Raw genomic sequence first — 22305 nt, forward strand, 5'->3', positions numbered from 1 at the left:
TGTCTATTCATTGCTGTTTCAATTCCCTTTGAAAGAGATGTTGTTGAAACAACTCCTTGTCTGACAAATTAAAACCAATGTACAGACCAAAGAGGCGTCGAAACTTGAATAGAGGATGTGTTCCCTCCCAAAAAAGAAACATTTTGTATCAAAGGTACCCTTGAAGCTTACTTAAACCTTTTGTTTCAGTACAGTAATTGTTTGGAAGGGAAACGATTTATATTCAAAGGTAATGGCAAAAGTCAGGGGCAGATTGGGCATCTGGCATTTTGGGCAAATGACAAATGGGCTGGTTTATTTTTAGCCTGGTGGGCCGGTCTAAATTGTTTTTACGCTAAATGATCATTATCTGACTAATAATGGGGGTCACAAGGAAATAAAATGGGCCAATGTGGCGAATTCAAGGGAAAAAATTGTTTCCTGTTTTAGAAATGTCAGGTTTGATTTTTGGTCCCAGTCAGCCCCGAGCTACAGTAGTATACTGACATTTTGTATTGTGAATATTGTAAGCATCAGCTGAGCTGTGAAAAGCAGCTTCTGTGCTCTGCTCTGCTCTGTGTGAGGCCAGGTTCAGTAGGCGAGTGAATTAGCTGCTAGGCATTGTGCTACGAAAGCGAACTCAATCTCCAGCTAAATTACTCTTAATTCAATGTGCCCTTTTCACTTGCAGAGTACCGAGACGTTTACCATTTAGCGCTGGCAGTGCTATAGATAGAAATGTGGTGTATGGGGGTTGTGACAGGGTCCAGTGTTTCCCATGTGCTGTAGTGTGGGGGAGGTAGGCTAGTCGTGGGAGGGAGGCAGAGGCAAGAGGCCCTTTCACATCTCCACGTCTTTCTGTCCCTCGTTCACTAGCTCATCCTGGCTTCACTGCTGGGAGGCTTGTCTGTGGCGTTAATGATGCTCCCCTTGTGTAGTCCTCCGCTGACCAGCATGCTGTGTTCCAACATTGCGCGAGTAAGATAGGGAAGGAAAGATGGAGAGAAAGAGAACAAGATAGATAGATAGATAGATGAAAGAGGATGACCAGGGCACTGATAGCAGGCGAGGTCCCCAGAACAAAGACAGAGAGGTGGAGAGGGAGCGTGTTTAAAGAGGTGGAGAGGTAGCGTGTTAAAAGAGGTGGAGAGGGAGCGTGTTAAGAGAGGTGGAGAGGGAGCGTGTTCGTATGGAGGGTGAGAGTGCCAGTGGCAGTGGAGACCGGTGTTCCATCAGATGTCTTCACTCCTGTACCACACCCCATAACGTGATAGACAGCCTCAGCCTAGAGACGGACTGGGTGGATAGCTGTGAAACTATATGCCTCTCTCATACTTAGAATTTTAAAAAGTTAATCTTGTACTTGTACTTCCTACGTGAAACTCTCTTGTGGTTCAAATCCGTTTTTTCATCATGTCTCTTAGCTGTGAGTTGAAGCTAAAATAGATAAGTACCTATCTCACCAGCAGGCTTTCATATTCCTCCCCCTACTACAAGACACAGGCCAGCATCACTCATCTCTCCACAACACTAGCTGTCACACAGGCCGTATGTTGGAGTTGTCCTGTCATGTTGCGTTCGGTGAACTTTAAGATGTCTTGACCTGCTTTACATTGCCTGAGGAGGGGGAATGAGAGCACACTGGCGCGCCAGGGCCTTTGGGAACAGGTATAAGTGCATATCTGATGTACCATCATGTTAATACTTTTTTGTTTGTATTTATTTATTTATTTATTTTTCCTTCATGACATACTACCCCAGCATGCACTGATTCAATTTCCCAGCTCTCACTCAGCCCGTATGACTTAATCAGTCTGACAGACTCTGTGTGCCTAGGGAAAGTCTCTCTCTGCAGTCCCCTTTCTCCTCGACATTACGCTCCTATGACAAACACACTCTGGCACCTTTCGCAGTACAGCGCCTCCACACAGCCTCTGTGGTTCCATCACACACACATACACATGCACACACACACATACACATGCACACACGTAACCAAACATCCTTCTCCCTCTGTTCCTGCCCTGCTTTCACTTAACGTGCTTATGAAAACAGCTTGCATGCACAAACTGTACAGTAGCAGTCTTTTGTGGAATGCAGCTATTCAACCATTTGTTATTGGGTGACACTCAAATCAACTTTCACTGCTGTGTCTCATTGAGCCTGACCTCTTTTACATCAGTCCTTTTCAGACTCATAATAAAAGCAGCAGGACAGAGAGCAGCGTTGGTTAACCTTGGACCAGAGCCGCACAGTCTGGTTAAGAAAGGTAACTGGGCAGAACTTCAGCGGACTGTTGCGAGCCTCCCCACAGGGTCAGTTCCTCAGCAATTTAATTCAGTAACACAACATTGCCCCGGTGGTGTCTTTAGCCCTTGCAACACTTACTGGGAAACTGCACAACACTGAAACTTTCCCTGGCCCTTTAGGAACAAACTGTTTCTGCTTCTTCATCACTTGTCTTCTTACTTTTTTTGTCTTCCACCTGCCTGACCTGATACAACGTCACAATCCCTGCCGTTAAAAGGCTGGCTATTCTCTCTAACAGCATGGGCGCACTTTGAAAAGCAGACGACAAGGTCTCAAATTTAAATTTGACGGCTGAGGCCAATAGAGCTTATTTGAAATTCAGTCTTCTGTTAATCGGCTTCACCTGACTTGTTCTCTTGTTACACCAGCTCAGCCGTTTGACCTCTGTCTCCACTCTGAGTTAGTCTGAAATCTCTGATACATCTTCATTCGGCTTCGCCCCAAGCCCTTTTCTTATAAAATTAGGTGAAACAACACTCCCACCTGTCAGTTCATATTCTTGAAGAAGGAGCCATCTGAGATTTTCTTGAATCCTCTACATCTCATGCTGTCTTAAGAAGAAATACTCTTCTCTTCCCCTTCGCCGTCCTTCATTACACTCTGTTTTCTCACACAAACAACTGTCTCTCTCATATGAGTCACACACCTCTCTCTCTCTCTCTGAGAAGTCGAGGAGAATGGTGGGGTGTCCTATTTTGGCTCCCCCTTGACCTACCTGTCTGGCAGGGGTCTATAGGTGGGTAGATATCATGCTGATTGCAACTGACAAACTCTTCCCCAGATGTTTCTCCTTTCCTCTCCATCTCTCGACACTCCCTTCCACATGTCTAAGCATTTTAATGACATATGCTCACAGGCTTTCTCCAGCCGAGCTGTATTAGTGGAGCGTGGCTTCCTCAGAGCAACATGGTGTGCTTGTGTGTGTGTGTGTTGGAGGGAGGGAGGGAGGGAGGGAGGGAGGGAGGGAGGGAGGGAGGGAGGGAGGGGGATCTGAGGTGGTGATGCTGTTAGAGAACAAGAAGTCAGAAAGGGGCATTTGACGGTCTGCGCATGGATTCTCTTTCTTTCTCCATTTTCATTATAAATAATGATGTAAATGAAAACATATTTTCCTTTCTCAAAGTGGCAATTTGCCTTTGTAACGACCAAGTCTGAGCCTGCATCTTTTTCATCCTCTCTCCTCCTTCTTTCCTCTCATTCCTGGGTTGATAATTTCCACTTTATTTCCATTAGGCTGTTTGTTCACAGCGGTCTGTCCCTGTAATTGATTAGAGCTGTCGGTCTAACTGTTGCGGCAAGCCATCTCAGCCAGGCAAACAGCCCCCACATCCAACCCCCTCCACCCTCCTTCCTCTTCCATTGAAAGCTGCCTTACTTTTAGAGATGGGGGGAGGGGGGGGGGGTATTACAATGATGACATACAGACCCTCCCAGCAGCGATAGAGTTGTGACATGTTGGAGACATGCAGCCCTCAACCCATGGGACCCCAGGTTAAAATCTAGTTCATGTCTCGGTGAGGTTCACCACAGCTCCCGCTCCATCATTAATGCAGAGATAACAGATTCTTGAAGCAACAGCCCACTCTCTCTCACAGAGGTGTATGCGTGCTTGTGTGTGTGCATGTGTGTGTGTTGTGGACGGGGAAAAATATTATGTGTAACCATCTCTAAACCTTGTTGACACACTAGCCCCAAGAAATCCAGGATGTGAAACACACAATGTCTCCTTTGGTTTAACACCCTCCTCATTTCACAACAATACAGAGACAGATCTAGTGTATACTCGCTCTATGTCTCTGATACCCTTTGCCTGTTACCTGCTGTGGCTGATGAAATCAGAGCATCAGTTACATGTTCCAATTCATCATCCCACCTCATTAACTGTGGAAAGCATCAGGGTGACTTTCCAGTTTAGTAAATGGTCAGTTCACTTTGCACCCTAATTGGGCTCGAGCCTTTTGATGGGGTTTGGTTTCTCCCTTTTTTCATCTTTCTTTGCTAGAGAGAGATGGGTCAGAATAAATGTGAGGAGAAACTATGAAGTAGATGCCATTTCCTGAGGAGGCCTTGAGTACAGGCACATAAAGAGAGACCGCAAAATCTTCCCTTTCTGATCTCCTACCCCTGGATACTGATCTCTGATCTCCTACCCCTGGATACTGATCTCTGATCTCCTACCCCTGGATACTGATCTCTGTCTGTGTTATTCTCTTTCTGTACCACACGTCTGCTGGTTTTAACATGAAAGACACTTGTTTGTCAGCCTTCAAAGAGCTGCCGAGGCACTGAAAGTTTCTTGTATTTTTGGGTTGTTCATTCCCCATTTTCTCCCAATATGGAGGTGATCAAGAGATGCACAGCAGAGTTGAAGCAATGGTGGCTGCTTTTGGGAGAATAATTACAGTTCATACTACAATGATGCCAGGGCCCACACAGGCACTGCTCATTAGTGTTGTTCTGGTACTTTGGCTCATGAAAACAAAGTATGTTTTCAGTAGGGAATTCAGTATGAATATGAACACACTATGAATACCTATGGTTCCTTACAAATAACATAAAGGATTTGGGTTGAAACGATCCTAGGTAATAGGCTGCCATGGAAGAAAAGAGAAAATAGGGGGACAAGATCACATTTGGCAGTTAGAGAGCAGCAGTAGAGGAGTGACGGCAGACTCCAAGCCATTAACTCCCCACTCTGTGTGGAACAGGCCCATCTGGAAGAGACTCTCTGGGCTGCGGGACATCCAACTTTTTCCGTCGTAAATCTCCACCACGGCGCTGTGTCTCCCTTAATCCAAACGAGTTCGTCAAACTAGCCCGAGTTTCTCTGGCTGCAGCCCTGAAAAGTGCCTTTTAATGAAAGACTGTTAATAATTCAAGCCGGTCCCCATGAACACAAAGACCTGGAGAAGTTTAAGGACACTCGGAGGAGGTGAGTGGGGGATTTGTGACACCCCTGAACATGCCACAGTGCACTGCCATGATCAACTTTAGATGCCCTTCTGTGTTTTTTATGTCCTGCCTTGCTAGTGTCACACAGAATTGGCCTGGGGGCATGCACCATCATTCAAAAGTCATGCAAGGGTATTTCAAAACCCATCCCACTGGGCACAGATGTCAGTTCAACGTCTAGTGAAAAAAAATCTACATTTCCTTGATTAATTCTCTCTAATCCAATCGGTTTTCCAAGTTGATTCAAGGTAATCACATATATTGTTGTTGTTGTTGTTGAAATGATGTGGAAACAACGTTGATTCAACAAGTTTTTTCCCAGTCAGATCTTACTCCTCAACTATGAGCAAAATTGTGTCCAACATCACAGAAACCCAACGTGAGAGTCACGCTGCTATGAGTCAGATACGCAAACAATGTTTAGTAATACAATTAGCATCCAACGAAAGAGGAGAATAATCCCATTTGCTCTCAGTCACACAAAAACACGCATGCACATCCCTAGCCCGGATTAGGACTGCAAGCTTCAGATACGTTTAACTTGTGACAACAATCCCCCCTTCCCTTTGAGATTTTTTCTCTCTCTCTTCCAAGCAGGAGATAGCTTTGTTTACCTTGGGAGGTATTGTATTCTTATGTTCTTAATCAGACCAACAATTAGATAACATAGACTTCAGAAGGGAGAGAAAATCCCCAAGAGTCATTGTGGAAAACTAGAACAGTTGGCTTACCTAAATACCTCCAAACGTTACCTTACTGTTCTACCGGGGAACCTAGGATGCCTCTTTCTTGTTATATATTTTTTTTCAGCATTCTGTGAGCATCAACAGCAATCTACACCCTCCCTGAGAGTGATCCTCTCAGACACACAACTTTTTCAAACACTCATTTCAAACATAGCAACCCCCAACTAGAGCAGAAATACATACCGTACACATATCTGAGAATAACTTCTCCATTGTCTTGGACATATCTTAGCTAAAATAGCCCTCAAATGGCAGCAACATACCATGATTATATCTGTGCCCTTCTGAGCGAAGTCTACACCTGGTTTAATAATGATCACACCGCGGGCCAACTAGAGGTCTTGCAATTGATGGTGAATTTCGGAGGGGCTATTCCCTGCTGTTTGAATGCTAGCCCTTCCTGTTCTTTCAGAAGTGCAGTTGTTGCATATCCACCAAGCTATCTGGCCCATTGTTATATCTTGTATAAGAGCTACCATCCACTCATCCGTCATTGCACTCATCCGTCTGTGGTAACATTATCACTTTAGATAAGGCTACAGTAAACTGCACTCTGCTTTTAAGTTTTCTCTATCCCTCTAATCCAATCTCTGACATAGAGTCTGTTTATCATCGGCCTGCCGGAGCATCCTCTGTGTCCCTTCACTTCCCCTTACACAGGAAATAATGGACGAACCCGGTAGGGTTGGAGGGTAATAAAGGAAATATCTATTTTTTTAAAGATACATATATGTATATGTATTTATATGTGTATGTATATATATGTAGGTATATATATATATATATATATATATATATATATATATATATATATATATATATATATATATATATATATGGTATATATACATATACACACATATATATATATATATATACCTACATATATGGTATATATATATATATATATATGGTATATATACATATACATATATATATATATATACATATATATATATATATATATATATATATATATATATATATATATATATATATATATATTTGCAAAATAATATATGGGGGATTGGAAGTGATGCAGACAATTACATTGATGGAAGCTACAATCTATCTGCAATATTAAAGCTGATCTACCCCCTAAAAAAATATATAAAAAAAATAAAAATAAATAATAATAATAATGGACGACCCTTCTCTCTGCCTACGCTTAGGTCTTCCTCCTTCAATGTTTTGTTTGGTCTCGCTCAGTGTTAGAGCCAGGCCTGTTTTGAGGCGTAATAATTAAATCAGTTTTAAGGGTAGTCTCCTTGCCCAGTATTGTTAGCCAGAGTGAGCACTGCTATTTAGCATTGGGTGCTGGCCAAGGGAAAGGGGCGAACTGCGATGACTCTGGTGTGCCTCTGTGATTTGCACTAATGTCCCCTAGGGATTGAGCAATGACCACTGTCAATTCACCCGGGAGGCCTGCCAGATTGAAAGCCCTGCCAACAGATTTGAAAGGATAGCAAATCATTTAACCGCTCGATCGTGAATTAACCATTTTTTTCGCCTGGGCCTGGCAAAAAATTATCTACACAATATTAAATTGCACTTGGACTCCAGCTCCAAATACAAAAAGAGAGTGGTGTGAAAAGTGCTCTTGAAGCTACAAATCCTTAAAGAAATATGAATACCAACTCCAATTAATTAATTAATTACAGTATAATTTCCAATGTTTACACTTTCACAATGTTTACAATGTTTAATTTCCATTGTTTACACTTACTCATTTCTGAAACCCCCTTAAAGTGGCATGGCGATAAAATAAGGACTTAGAGGAAGATGAAGAGAGACAAATCATATAAAGTATAGGATGGGGCTGAGACATAATATGTTTTGATTACTTATAGCTGATCCTGAGTCTGAAAACCAGTTATTACTGCATGTAAAAATAGACCTCTTTGTTCCATGTGGAGAGGACTCAGTGAATACAAGCTAATTCGTATCAGAGACATCAGAGAGACTCTCAATCGATATGGGACCTTGAGTGTGATGGGTTGTATTAATGTTCAGTGTGAGATGGATTCAAACTTGGATACATACTCCAGAAGATCACCCCCCAACCACAATATTCAAGCAGCAGTGTTCTACTCAGTAGCGCCCACCAAAGGACATATTGTGAATGGGAGGCATATGCATTGGCATATTGCTCTTTGGTAACTCGAGGAAACAACTGATGAGGACGGAGTGGGATGGTAAACAACTCCATAATGACACAGAGCCACAGGCCTTACAGTAGAGGCTTGTCTGGGGGCCAATTGGATATTTCTGTCTAAGCACCAACCAAGCGCTCCATCGTTTCCTAAGCCTGGTGTCAAACGCTCCTACATTTCCTTCAACAAACATGCTAATTAGGCTGGAAGAAAACTGGCATCATGCCACCGTTAGTTGGAGATGGTAGATGGGCGGCTCTGTCTAGCTCTAATACCAGCCTTCTGATCATGACTACTGAATGGCCTCTCCCTCAATTTCCTAATTGTCTTAGTAGGACAAGCAGGTGGCTCAACCCCCCGTTTGGCAGCTAGTGAAATACTATCCACATCAACAGACTGATGAAGGGGATGAGGCCTGACACTATTAGGCCTCCTGATTGACAAAGCTTACATAGCCCACAGATTTAAAAAGTTTAGAATGAAGAAAAAGTTCAGTGAAAGCTGTTGTGTCTGATGTGCTTTGCTGAATAAAACATTTTTCTTGATCAGTGCTGGATTAAATAGTTGCCCAAAGAATAGAGCCTCTCTTAACAATTACTGTATGCCTGGTTCCCACAGACAACTCTGTTCCCAGCGGCCTCTAGTTTAAAAAAGTATAATCCAGTTGAATTGACCCCGACTGAGCAGGAATGAGTTGGGCATACTCCAATGAGCCAATAGTGCCAGGGGAACATTACAGAAGGGCTCTATCTGTTAACCATATCCAGACCCCCATGACCCCCATGTTCTATCGGATGCCATCACCTGCTGTCAATGCTGTCCGCCGCAAGGCATCACTGGGAGAAGCGAGCTATATATTGCCGCTGTTCTGTTGTTTCCAGATAGATGCATGTGTGTTGTACTGGCAGGGAAGCACACACATATTTAACCACAGTTGAGTTTGCAAGGCGCTCCTTTCTTTCCTGATTCCCCATATACAAGTCAAAAGGCTAATTTGCATGTATACTGAACAAAAATATAAACGTAACATTGAACAATTTCAGCTAAATTACAGTTAAGTACATCAGTCAATTGAAATGAATTAATTAGGTCCTAGTCTATGGATTTCATATGACTGGGCAGGGGCACAGCCATGGTTGGGCCTGGGAGGGCATAGGCCCGCCCGCTGTGGAGCCATGCCCAGACAATAAGAATTAGTTTATCTCACAAAATGGCTTTTTTGCAGACAGAAATAATTATCAGTTTCATCAGCTGTCCGGATGGCTGGTTTCAGACGATCCCGTAGGTGAAGAAGTTTGCGGTCTGCGTTCTGAGGCTGGTTCCAAATTCTCTAAATCAATGTTAGAGACGGCTTATGGTAGAGTAATGAACATTCAATTCTCTGGCAACAGCTCTGGTGGACATTCCTGCAGTCAGCATGCCAATTGCACGCTCCATCAAAACTTGAAACATCTATGGCAATGTGTCGTGTGACAAAACTGCACATTTTAGAGTGACCTTTTATTGTCCCCAGCACAATGTACACCTGTGTAATGATCATGCTGTTTAATCAGCTTCCTGGCAAAGATAAATGCTCACTAACAGGGATGTAAACTAATTTGTGCACAAAATATGATAGAAATAAGGTTTTAGTGCGTATGCAACATTTCTGGGATCTTTTGTTTCAGCTCATGAAACATAGGACAAAAATGTTTCATGTTGCGTTTATATGTTTGCTCAGTATATATTGCCACACAAGGCTTGCAGGCGTAATTGGCGTTGCACAACCGTACACCTGCAACTCCGACACACATACACACACATGCGCTAACAAGCATACCGATACACACAGAACAAACACATACGGCTAACTTGCATCGGCCAATTTAAAAGACATTTCCATCTCTGGTAGGTAACACTGGCATGAGAGAGGGAGAACAGAGAGAGAGAAATGGAAGGCGGAAGAGAGGGAGGTAGAGACAGCCGAGTTCATCCAGGTGTAATATTGGGTTGTCCCAGAAACTTCCCACAAAACACTCTGAAGCTGTTATCAGATCAGAAACCCAATTCCTCAAGTGCCTCCTGTGCCGAAACACCAAATGCATCTTCCATCCTCCCTCCAACATGGCCTGTAACAATACTGTCAATGTATTTGCTAGGTGGCTTACTCACAAATGCTTCAGCCACTTCCAGGATACACAACATTATATTGGCAGCAGTAGGCAGTGAATAGGATGGCATGCAATTTACCCAAGGTAATGACTCCCGATCTGCCCTGATAACAATATTGATGCGGGGAGCAGCTTTTTTCCCACTCTGAAATAGAAATGGGCAGCGAATGGAGCCGAGGCGTGAAAATACATATGTGGATTGTTATTTTGAGGCAAAATCAGGAGTTCTCAAGAACATAAAAGACAACTATAACACATTAGAACTATCATTTTTGAACTCTACAAAGTGGATTGAATGGCACTATTATGTGCCATTTATAAATCAATAGAAACAGTGCTCTGAATCCTAAAATGCAGTGTATAGTGTCAAGCTGATCATATCTGCACACATTTTCGATACGATACATGCTAAACTATATAATTGAAAGAAATGTCTCTTTACTAAAGGGGAGGAAATCAAGTTAATAACCTATTCGGGATCGGTGTCCCTATACAGGGATGCTTGTGCTAATGTGCGCTAATGTGATTAGCATGACATTGTAAGTAACAGCAAACTTTCCAGGGCATAGACATGTCTTATATGGGCAGATAGCTTCAATTCTTGTTAATCTAACTGCACTGTCCAATTTACAGTAGCTATTACAGTTAAAAAATACCAGGCTATTGTTTGAGGAGAGTGCACAACAACAAAAAACTTTTAGCACGGCATCTGGTTTGATACATTCACCTCTGAAGGTAAATAATGTACTTACATTCAGTAGTCTTGCTCTGATTTGTCATCCTGAGAGTCCCAGAGATAAAATGTGGAATAGTTTTGTTTGATAAAATCTATTTTTACATTCAAATGTAGGAACTGGCTTCTACAGTTTGAACCCCTGCTGTCTCTGGCTCCCCACCCACCCCGCCCGGCCATTTAGATGTGTGAAAGTTAGTGTATATGCTAATTAACCATCATGTATGATATTCCTGGGAGTGTGTAAACTTACATTTTGTATTACCATATAATTTTTGTATGTTCTCTATAGTTATGTAATTGAAAATATATAAACTGACCAATTCGGCACATTTGGGCAGACTTGATACAAAATATTGTCCAGTATTGCAATGCTTCACTGGATCAATCTGAAACTTTGCACACACACTGCTGCCATCTAGTGGCCAAAATCTAAATAGTGCCTAAACTGCAATATTATATTACGGGCTTTCTCTTGCATTTCAAATATGATGGAGAAAAAAAATAGAAAACACACGTTTTTTTGTTTGTATTATCTTTTACCAGATCTAATGTGTTATTTTCTCCTACATGTCATTTTAGGTCAACATTTAAAAAAAGGGTCAGATCCTTATTAGCAACTGATTACCAAGCTAAAGTTATAGCATTACTTCCACTATACTACCTCCTTCCCACCCCTTTTCTCCGCCCGGCAACCCCCTGCACAGGAACAAGGAGGTAGGCACTGGTAGGCACTTTTTACCAGCTGTGACAGAAAAACACTGCCGGAACAGAAGCGTGGTGTACGACCCGCCTTACTCCGGCTCTGTTGACCTCCCCTGCCAAGCCGCTGCACTCGGCTCCCACTGAGAGGGAATAACATCGCCTGTTGTTTCCTGTGCATTAGGCTGCAATTTAGAACCCATTAATCCCCTCTTTAATCTGTCAAAAAAATCCCGACTGTGCTCAGAGAAGGCAGCTGCCGCCCAGTGTGCCCGTCTTCCCCCTTCTGCCATCTCCCTGTATCCTAACACTCCTTATGAAAGGCAGACAGGCCAAGTAGGGTGCTGCCCTATGTCTTCAAGGAAAGAGGTGGAATAGGGGAGAGGGTGGGGCAGAGGAGTGTGGGTTGGTGCTAACCCTCACTCCACAGGTGACCTCATGATCACAACAGCATCTGGTTGAATTACTTAACATTATGCCCAGCAGACACGTAATCCAGGATAATGCCCTTTTGCCAAGAGTGCTCCAATCTGGATAAATTCATCCCCTAGGAATGAGATCCAAGAGCAAAGTCTCAGAGAGGGAGAGAAGGCGGGGGTGGGGGTTGGAGTGCATATTGGAGTATGTCATTCTGAATGGTAGGTAGGTGGTCTTTGGAGTACACTTAAGAACAGTAATGCCATTGGTGAATTGTAATGAACTCCAGTAAACACTGCTTACGTGGAAGTGGATCATTGCCTGGTTTGGAAGAATAGGTTCCAAACTAATCATTTTCCTTTCCTCCCTGACCGGAATCCGACTTGAAGAGATTCCGTCCATTTAATCGGATGAAGCAGTCAGATACACTAGGCAGCAGCTAGCCTAGTGGTTAGAGCGTTGGACTAATAACCATAAAGGTTGAAAGATCGAATCCCCGAGCTGACAAGGTAAAATTCTGCTGTGCTGCTCCTGAACAAGGCAGTTAACTCACTGTTCCTAGGCTAACATTGAAAATAAGAATTTGTTCTTAATTGACTTGCCTAGTTAAATAAAGGTAATAAAAAAATATGAAGGGAAAATTACGTCTCTGAATTGATCTCTTACTTACTTGTTTGTGTCTGCTAAAGGCCTATGATGCAAGCATAAAGATACATGATGCACTACAATTAACTACACAGACAACAGCTGATTAAAATGCAATAGCTTTAATTAAACGGTAACTCAATGATCTAATTACTCTAATCAAATTGTAACAAAAGCCATAACCTATTATCAATCATCAATGAATGTTAAAAAACAAAAACAATGCCATTTACTCTGAATGCAAAAATCTACTAAAAATGGTCTATTGACCCAGCATAAACCCATATAAACCCAGCATAAACCCACTTCATCTGATATTCTTGAAAATAACATTTTGTCAAATGACCCCTTTGAAGACATATCCATTGCTAACCACTGGGACCAAGAGCCAAAGCTTTCTAGAGACAGCTTCTGATTATTTATTCATATGTTTACTACCAGAAATATCCTTTGGGAAACGTCAGGCTGGATTGGATTAGGCTTAATCTAGCATGACACGGAAATCAGCAGGGGTCATGGGCGACTGAGGTGACTTATGACGCTAGCCTCGATGGTGCACAAAGCACAAACAAGGAAACAAAGGTTGGCTTACAACGTCACACCCCAATGGAGGACATCAATATCAATCTCCTGTGGAGACGTGACCTGGCAAAGGTTAATGTCCTTACAGCATGTGCCGTCAATGAAGAGCGAGTGAAGAGTTAAGATATAGGAAGGACACATGGTATATCTTCTATCTTCTTAGCCACCATGTTTGACCACAGACAACAGGAAGGTAGACCACAGCAGGAGCTGTGTGAGAAAGTACATATGATGAGCAAAGGAGGGAGTTTGAAAGCATATGGAAAAAAATAATAATAATTTGTTTTAGCTTGTGGTTGAAATAGCTAAATCTATTAATTACAATTGGATTATTGTGTCATAATCCATGCATTTACAAGGGGTTTAACACATGCATTATTTACAAATAACTACTTAGAATGCAGAATGACGCAATGAAATGGAGACAAAATTGGCCAATGTCATTTTGGGATGATTTGTATTGTGAAATGTGATGGGGGGGGGGGGGGGGGGTTCTCTTTTAAAGAAGCAAAGAGATTTATTCCAAAATCTCAAAAACCAAACATGACATTGTGTTGACATTTAATTATGAAGCTATTAGGAATTTGGTATCAAAGCTCGTGTTCCGTGAAAAGCGGGTTTAGGTTCAGAATAGGCAGGCGGTTAACAGACAGCAGCAAATGAAATAGAGGTTTGTGGTGTGCTAAGACCTTCTTTCCAGGGTTAAGAAACAGCTTAGTGTCATGGCAGGGTGGTGACTTAGCACTAGGAGGTCTAGGAGTGTGCTTGTGAGCTGGGAAGGAGGGAGGAAGCCAGAAGATGGAGTGGGAGAAGGAGAGAGAGAGAAATGGAGTCCATTGCTATGCTGCACTGCCCCCAGTGTGCAAATCTGAGGCCAGCAGAATGATTAGACGTGTTGCCTATAAGTACCATCCAAGGAACCACTGGACAGTTTGCTGATGGATTTAATAAGGAGGCCAGCAATCTGGGTCTAGTTTGAGAGAGAGAGTCACTCCATATACCTCTGTGTGGTTTTTCGGTTCCAGTCTGCCACAGGGATGGTCACATCCAGTACAAGACTCTATTCTTAAATAGGCTCCCTCCACAGGGACTTTCTGTACTCAGAAATTCCAGCACCATTTCCCTGACAGCAGAGATGGTGTTCAATCACACTGTACCACACAAGAGAGCCAGGGATAGAGGGGAAGAGAGAGAAAGAGAGAGGGAATGAGAGAGACAGACTACGTCTTGGGATAGGTTTTGCCTGCATTGACTGCCTTCTTTGGGGACATTCTTTCAGGATCCTCCCGACTCACATCGTGTCCTCCTGGCTCACATCGTGTCCTCCTGGCTCACTTCGTCAGTTGCGGACCAGGCGAGTGCCATGGAATGGGGGAAGAAAAGGTGACTTACAAATAGTACAGGCAGGATTGAGATCAGCAGAACCTCTCTCTCTCTCTCTCTCTCTCTCTCTCTCTAGTCTTGGCCTCACAATTCCCTCCGTCCCTTCTTTATAAAATAGATAGGTTTCTCATGTTTTCTGCTGACAGTAGCTGGCGACATAAACCGAGTAACAATTTGTAAAACTAGAATTAGCAACAGGGTGACGTGTTCTCTACCAGAGATGGGCAAAAGGCAAATAGAAGCAGGTTGTTATCTCCTGTTTACCTGCCAGGGCTTATATTATTTTATATTATGGTAATAACAAACAGCTGAATTGCAGAGCAATCTCGCTCTTGTCTGCATTATCTGAGATATGTGCTGGTTGGTTTTTAGTTGTTTTTCCCAGAACTGAAAGCATCACCTGTAATGAGGGAAATAAAATATCATGCCGGTAAAATACCTGGGCACACAGAGCTGATGTATGGAGATCTATGCAGCGATGTGATTGGAATGTACAATCTGTCTATATGGTATTTCAGCAGGTAGGCTATCATCATCAGGTAGTTTGTAAATTGTCAGCTTCTTAGCTTAAAGGAGAATAAATAGCTTGAGGCAGTCATTTTGAACATGCAGTGAAGGACACAAATTAGGCAGACACCTAATGTTACAGTCTCAACGTGTGCAATTTAAACTTATTTCCATAGTACAATGATCTCAGAAAAAAAACATCTGGTCATGAAGAAATAACCATCAACTGTGGAATACAGTCTCTATAGCTACTACGTACTTTCAAACTACTTCACAGGACACCAGTATGTTAGTGTCAACATCCCAGGATACACTTACACAAGCATAAAAACAGATACAACAACAGACAACCTCCTCAGATGTGATGTATGAACCAGCAGTACTGAGAGCAATATTAACAGCTTTAGTACCATAGTCAACGTTAAATTAGTGGGTTGTGTAAGTGCATCCAAACATATTTTTTTGCCACTTGAACATATGCATACATAATTTCTAGACATTGAAAAGGGTACAATAGAATGTTTTTGAAAGCAAAAACAAGCTTGACCTTTTCTATCATTTGAATTATTTACTTGATTTCTCTCTATGTGATCTAGAGAACAAGGGAAAATACAATTCTGGAAAACAAATGAAGCGTTGATAACGACCTCCGCTGTAAATGTTCCAACCTCAAAGCTGTCAGATTCAGTTCATTGTGACACAAACTAGAAAGACTTGGTTTCCTCTTTCTCTCGATGATTTTGAACAAAAGGTCATGCCTCTCTCTATATCTGACACGCACACACACACACACACAAACGCACACACACACACTGAGAGAGCTGAGGGACAGAACCCTGCTTAGATGGCTGCCCAGCGTGAGGGGTCAAACTTTGAAAATAAGCTGTGACAGCTCCGCTGACCCTGACACAGTCTGGGATGAGCTCCTGCTCCCTTTGTGGGTCAGTTACCATGACCATGTAGGAGCTAACACACCAGTGGCGGTCGGTGCCGTTTAAGAAGAGGGAGGATTATTAATTGTTTTTATGAGCATGGCCTTATTTCTATTACAGCATGATGACAGTCATTCATGTTCCATTCACCCAGTTCAATGTAACATCCATAGGTTTAGGCTACTAGATGATACTGAAGTTTTCCCTGTACACATCATGAGGTTGCTACAACCTAGCGTATGAATGAAAGTTTACCTATGTAGATAATTTTGAGTAATCAAGGTGACAGACAGTCACACATTCAATACCGCCTTGCACACTCTCGCCTGCTAGGAGAGAAACGAGAATCTAGGGAGAAACAGTTGCAAAAGTGATTTTCTATTGAACAAATTCAGGTATTTTTTTACCCGTTTCATTCTGTTTGATTCCATTTAAGAAACGTCTATAAAAATATAAAAATAAAAAATAAATCTGAATTGTCAGAATGATCACACACAAACACAGTTCACTTTCATAGCAGCGTGATCAATTTGCTTGTTGTATATATAAATATTCTCGCAACTATCTACACGCTCTCCTCCTCTCAAGATTTTTCCATCGCTTGTGGACTTCAGCGCACAACACATCAGCTGTCTGTGACCAGGCAAAATAACCTTTCCAAGCCAAACCTTCATATCATGACCGCTATAACTGCCACACACAGCTACATCGTTGTCACGTCATAGTCAGTTACTAGAACTAACACGCTAGTAAACCTGCTAGCTACAGTCATGCAGTACAGTCAGAAAGCAGTTACACCGGTGGGCCCCAGTGGCAATAAATTGATAAAACCAAAAGCTTACCTTGACTTGGAAGAGTTCCAGTGTTGGATAGCCATAGGCAGCTAGCTAACATAACATCCCTCTCTGTTTGAGCCGGATGTTCAAGTAGTCTAAACTAGCTAGCTGCATTCTCTAGCTAAGTGAAGGTGAAAGTAAAAAAATGTACAACCAAATAAAGCTAGCTCTCTCTCGCGCGCTTCTCCCTAATTTGAAAATAAATCAATTTGTTCAAAACTGTTCAACTGCTGTATTTCTACCTCTTTAAGTCAACTACTCACCACATTTTATGCACTGCAGTGCTAGTGGTAGCTTATGCTTTCAGTTCTAGATTCATTCTCTGATATTTTGATTGGGTGGACAACATGTCACTTGATGCTGCAAGAGCTCTGATAGGTTGGAGGACGTCCTCCGGAAGTCATAATTACTGTGTAAGTTTATGGAAAGGACTGAGAACCATGAGCCTCCTAGGTTTTGTCCTGAAGTTAATGTACCCAGAGGAGGACAAAAGCTAGCTGTCCTTCGGCTACACCATGGTGCTACCCTACAGATTGCTGGTGAAGCTACTGTAGACCTTCATTGCAAAACATTGTTTTAATCAATTATTTGGTGACGTGAATATATTTAATGTTTGGCTATTTTGTATTTTTTATGAAATTCACTGAGGAGTATGGTCCTCCCCTTCTTCCTGTGAGTAGACTCCACTGACACACACTCTCCCTACTCTTAGTGACCACAGAGGAGTAAACACACTCCCTCTACTCTCTTAGTGACCACGGAGGAACAAACACACTCCATCTACTCTCTACCTGCCCTCAGACCAGCCACATCTCACACACCCGACATAGTGAAGTTTACAGATTTCTCACAGATTACTGACAGCGAGAGTTACATTGTTTTCCAAAGACAACCACCTGCTGGCAAGTAGGGGAAACAACCAATCCATCCATCTTCATTTCTAATACACTGTCTAAGAATGAAATCACCTGCATATTTAGTCCAAGGCGATTGTGTTGGTCAGAGTGCTCTATATTCTCTGTGGTCCACTGTGGTCTTGACCAACCCCCGGCACATCCCCAGCAAAGACATGGTCGTAGGTTCAAAATAATGTGAGTCACGGGGAGCGAACGCTTCGCCAAGCTGGGATGTGAACACTCAGAGGAGCTTGTCTGATGAGGTTATTCAGTCTGAATCGGCACAAGCCATGATGAACTCCTGAGATAGGATAGCACCGGCTACAAATGTTAACAGCTATAAACACAAGTATTCCGTTATTATCCACCAGTTTCTTCCCCATATAGCACAGTGACATATCATTGAGGCAAAATTAGATACATCTGACAGCATCAGGTCTGACAGCTTACACCAAAGACTACTTCAGGTAAAATGCTCAAGATTCACATGCAGTCACCAACTAACACAGATAATAACAGAAAGATACTAGACAAATGCAGTGGATAAGAGGACCATAGCCAGTTGACTTACCATTTCCGGAGATCCACAGTAACACAACAACCCAGGGGATCATGACTGGAGAGGAAGCGGGTGAACCTCTGAAACACAGTGGACGAGTGTGTGAAATTGATGTTGGCACACACACACACACACAACAGTGCTCTTCTGTGCACTTCTGGATGAGTGCTACAGTCCCTCAATGATCTCCCTTCTTTCCTTTTTTCCTCTCTTCTTCTCCTCCTTTTCTTCTTCTCTCTCTCCTTCTCTCTATGTCACTCTTGTGGACAGTGGTCAGCTTTGCTTTGCTCTCCTGTTGATGTGTAGACTCTCTCAGTGTGAGCTCTCTCGTGTTCTCTCGCTCGTACACTTGCTCGGTCTCACTGCCGTTCCAGTGTCTCTACTCGTACCCCTCCCTTCTCTCCCTCTCTCTCACGCTCTCTCTCTCTCACTCTCTCGCCCAATCACTCACCCAGTAGAGGCGCCTAGTAAGGCTCCACAATAAGACTCCTCCCTCCAGCTCCCACTCTCTTTCTCTTCTGTCTCTTTCTCTCTGCCTGCCTGGCTGTCTCAGTGCCTGTGTCGGAGCCTGTGCCGGAGCAGGTCCGGCTGGGAGAATCAGCTTGCTCAAATCTCTTTGAACTGGGACTTCCATGGGAGGGGAGGCAGGCAGAAAGGCAGCTCCTCCAATTAGAATTAAAAGAGGACCAGCTTTGGCTGCACTGGCCGTGGATAACACAGACGTCCACAAACAAAAGTGCTGCTTTCCGTCCTGGCTTCCTTCCTAACATGGGACTAGTATTCCACATAATCAGATCTGGGTTTGAATCAGTGTGTTTGCCCCATAGAGCAGTGAGGATAATGTAAACACATACATTAGAATGCAAGACTAATGTCCTATAATATTAATTAGTCTGCAATTTCTATCAGGAGTGATTTAGATTTGCAGTCCTTCATTGATTGAGCTCTAATGTAAAGGCTGTAAATCCCTCTAATGCAGTGTTTGCTAACAAGTCTGTTTCATCTTGTAAATATTAAAAGGAGCATTCTTTCTTCATCTTTTAACTTGCCTGGCTCAACCAGTTTCCTACACCCAGTCTCATATTTCTAGAAATAAGCGTGCATGGATAGCGCTACAGGGTTACTAGGTCAAGGAAACCTTCTTTATATTTGTATAAATTATTCAGCGATAATAACATTGTTTTTTACTGGCCTCTTTAAAAGGAATGTATACGGAAGTGCATGTGTGGATGAGGATATGTACTGTGAGTGTATGTGCCAGTGTTTGTGTTTCTGTGTGTGTGATGCTGGGATATCATTTTGGAATTGAAATAAACGGCAAAATGAACTTATTTTTTTACAACTCTGCAGAAAGATATTAGTTCACAGAGACTGAGCACGCAAAGTGCTGAAAGCCTGAAAAGGCAGAAAAACTATAGAATTTCCACCTTCTGTGAGAGAGTTTATTTTTAATCCTCATTGTCGTTTTGAACCTTGGGTGTTTGTTAGTTCTGACAATCAATGCTTTTGTTTGGGCAGATTTCAAAATGAGAAACTCAGACAGATCACTGTTTCTACTCCAAGAAACAGAAGACAGGAATCAATATTTAACAGCAGCAGTTTTTGTAGTTCTTGCTGTTTTGTGTCCTTGATACACTTCCGTTGCTGCTAGTAGAAGGACACAGTACTGTGCCACAACTTCTTTCTTTTTCTTTTTTTGTTGTTGTTGAATTCTACCCCTTTTTCTCCACAATTTCGTGGTATCCAATTGTTTTTTAGTAGCTACTATCTTGTCTCATCGCTACAACTCCCGTACGGGCTCGGGAGAGACGAAGGTTGAAAGTCATGCGTCCTCCGATACACAACCCAACCAAGCCGCACTGCTTCTTAACACAGCGCGCATCCAACCCGGAAGCCAGCCGCACCAATGTGTCGGAGGAAACACTGGGCACATGGCAACCTTGGTTAGCGCGCACTGCGCCCGGCCCGCCACAGGAGTCGCTGGTGCGCGATGAGACAAGGATATCCCTACCGGCCAAACCCTCCCTAACCCGGACGACGCTAGGCCAATTGTGCGTCGCCCCACGGACCTCCCGATTACTTGTCTACCATGACTAATGAAGATGAGTGTGATAATAATTAAACATTCAAGAAAGCAAGCGATCGTCAGTCAAGGGGCGGCAGGGTAGCCTAGTGCTTAGAGTGTTGGACTAGTAACCAGAAGGTTGCAAGTTCAAACCCCCGAGCTGACAAGGTACAAATCTGTCGTTCTGCCCCTGAACAGGCAGTTAACCCACTGTTTCTAGGCCGTCATTGAAAATAAGAATTTGTTCTTAAAACAAAAATAGCATACAGTAGGATCAATTACCTTCATGTTGTGATCATTCATGTACGGATGGTAAGCAAGGCATGGGGTCTAGACTTCATATCTGTTTTATAAAGATGATTACATGAATGCGGCATTTACCCTATAATCCAATCAAAAGACCATGACAGGTGGTCTTTTCATCAGTTAGGGCTCCACACAGAAACATCACAACACAGTAGGAAAGGGACATAAACAGATTAGCATTTTGTCCAATAATAAACTGAGTATGACACAGGAAACAAAACAACAATGGAGCTTATACACTTGAAAGTGAAGCAAGGAGGCCAACAAGGCAAACCACAACCGACTAATCTGTTTTGACCCAAGGTCCTGCACGATGCTAGCTGTCCTTTCCAGGTTTAATAACTTTTTTTTTTTACCATAGATCCCACTGTCAAAAGGACATGAGGGGAAACCAGTGAAGACAGCGATGTTAATATCAACTCTTTCAGTAAATCTCCCATCATTTTAAATACAGGTCATTCCTACTATACTACTGAGTGCTATACAAGTTACAGCAAGGTCATTCTATCTTAACCTGGTTACTGAGATCACATTGCCCATGTAAACATCACAGTCATGCCTCAATACAAAACAACAACCCTGTATCAAAGATGCATGTCATGCTTTGACAAAGGTATATGTGTGACATTAAGAATTTACAGCACATTTTCCACAACTTGAATGTAGTGCTGAAATAACAAGCAGATAAAAGGCTGGTCTAGAATCATAGAACTGGCTGTACTTGTACTTCCTAATAACCATTCTAGCATGAGAATATGCAACAGGTTCTTACTGTTAACAGTTGGCTTTGTTTATGTATGTGACAATATGGTCCAAAAACCCAGCTTTAGAACCATTTTCATGCCTGGGAAGAATACTCCCAATTAATGAGAAAAGGTGTAAATGTTTAGAATAAAAATACACATGCATAAAAAATAGCAAAGCCCAAAAGCTTTAACACTTGGATGAGGAATTGATTTCCATTTTAACCAGGTTTCAGCACCAACAACATTATGCGAGCAGCAGGCAGACTTGTTTTCTCACTTGGAGAAATGGCAATGAATCTTATTTCTGCATACTTTCTCATCCCGTAATCTTAAGGTGCTGCACAACACATACATCTCCACCCCACTCGCAGTACGGCCCAGAGGCATGGAAGCAGCTCCAAACTCATTTCATTAATTAAGTAGAGCTGCTAAGTGACCTTTGAAACTTAAAGGCTTAAACATTACCTGGAACGAATTGAGCATCAATCCAAAACTCGAATTCAGAGCAGATGAGTAACTGTGCAGCACTGAATGTCAGAATCGTCTACCAGGGAAGATATAATGCCACATTGGCATGGAAGATAAAAATGAAAGTCTCTGAATCCAACCTACGCTAACAAATATGAATTCAAGTCTATAAATCAATTCAGTCACAGCATGCTAAGCATGAAAACCCCCTAAAACACATGAGATGTGTTTTGAAGAT

The 22305-nt window shown here is 42.5% G+C and overlaps 1 protein-coding gene and 1 long non-coding RNA gene across 8 annotated transcripts in view; one reads left to right on the forward strand and one right to left on the reverse strand.

The window, feature by feature from the left end:
- The window catches only part of kirrel3b (kirre like nephrin family adhesion molecule 3b), a 200672-nt gene extending 181582 nt beyond the window's left edge, over window positions 1-19090 (reverse strand). For 4 of the 7 annotated variants that reach the window (XM_021588221.3, XM_036965153.2, XM_090223745.1 and 1 more), the window contains exon 1: window positions 18495-18895. In XM_021588221.3, the coding sequence (XP_021443896.3) occupies window positions 18495-18537 (43 nt within the window). In that variant the 5' untranslated portion in view covers window positions 18538-18895. Of the gene's footprint in view, window positions 1-18494 lie in introns of all 7 variants that reach the window. The other 3 variants (XM_036965152.2, XM_090223744.1, XM_021588217.3) reach the window with 2 other exon arrangements.
- LOC149971285 (uncharacterized) overlaps window positions 1-22305 on the forward strand; it is a 1017865-nt gene that overhangs the window by 763243 nt on the left and 232317 nt on the right. The gene's annotated exons all lie outside the window — the stretch shown is intronic.

This window comes from Oncorhynchus mykiss, chromosome 27 (genome assembly GCF_057628025.1).
Source record: "Oncorhynchus mykiss isolate SJ-2025 chromosome 27, ASM5762802v1, whole genome shotgun sequence".
Lineage (NCBI taxonomy): Eukaryota > Metazoa > Chordata > Actinopteri > Salmoniformes > Salmonidae > Oncorhynchus > Oncorhynchus mykiss.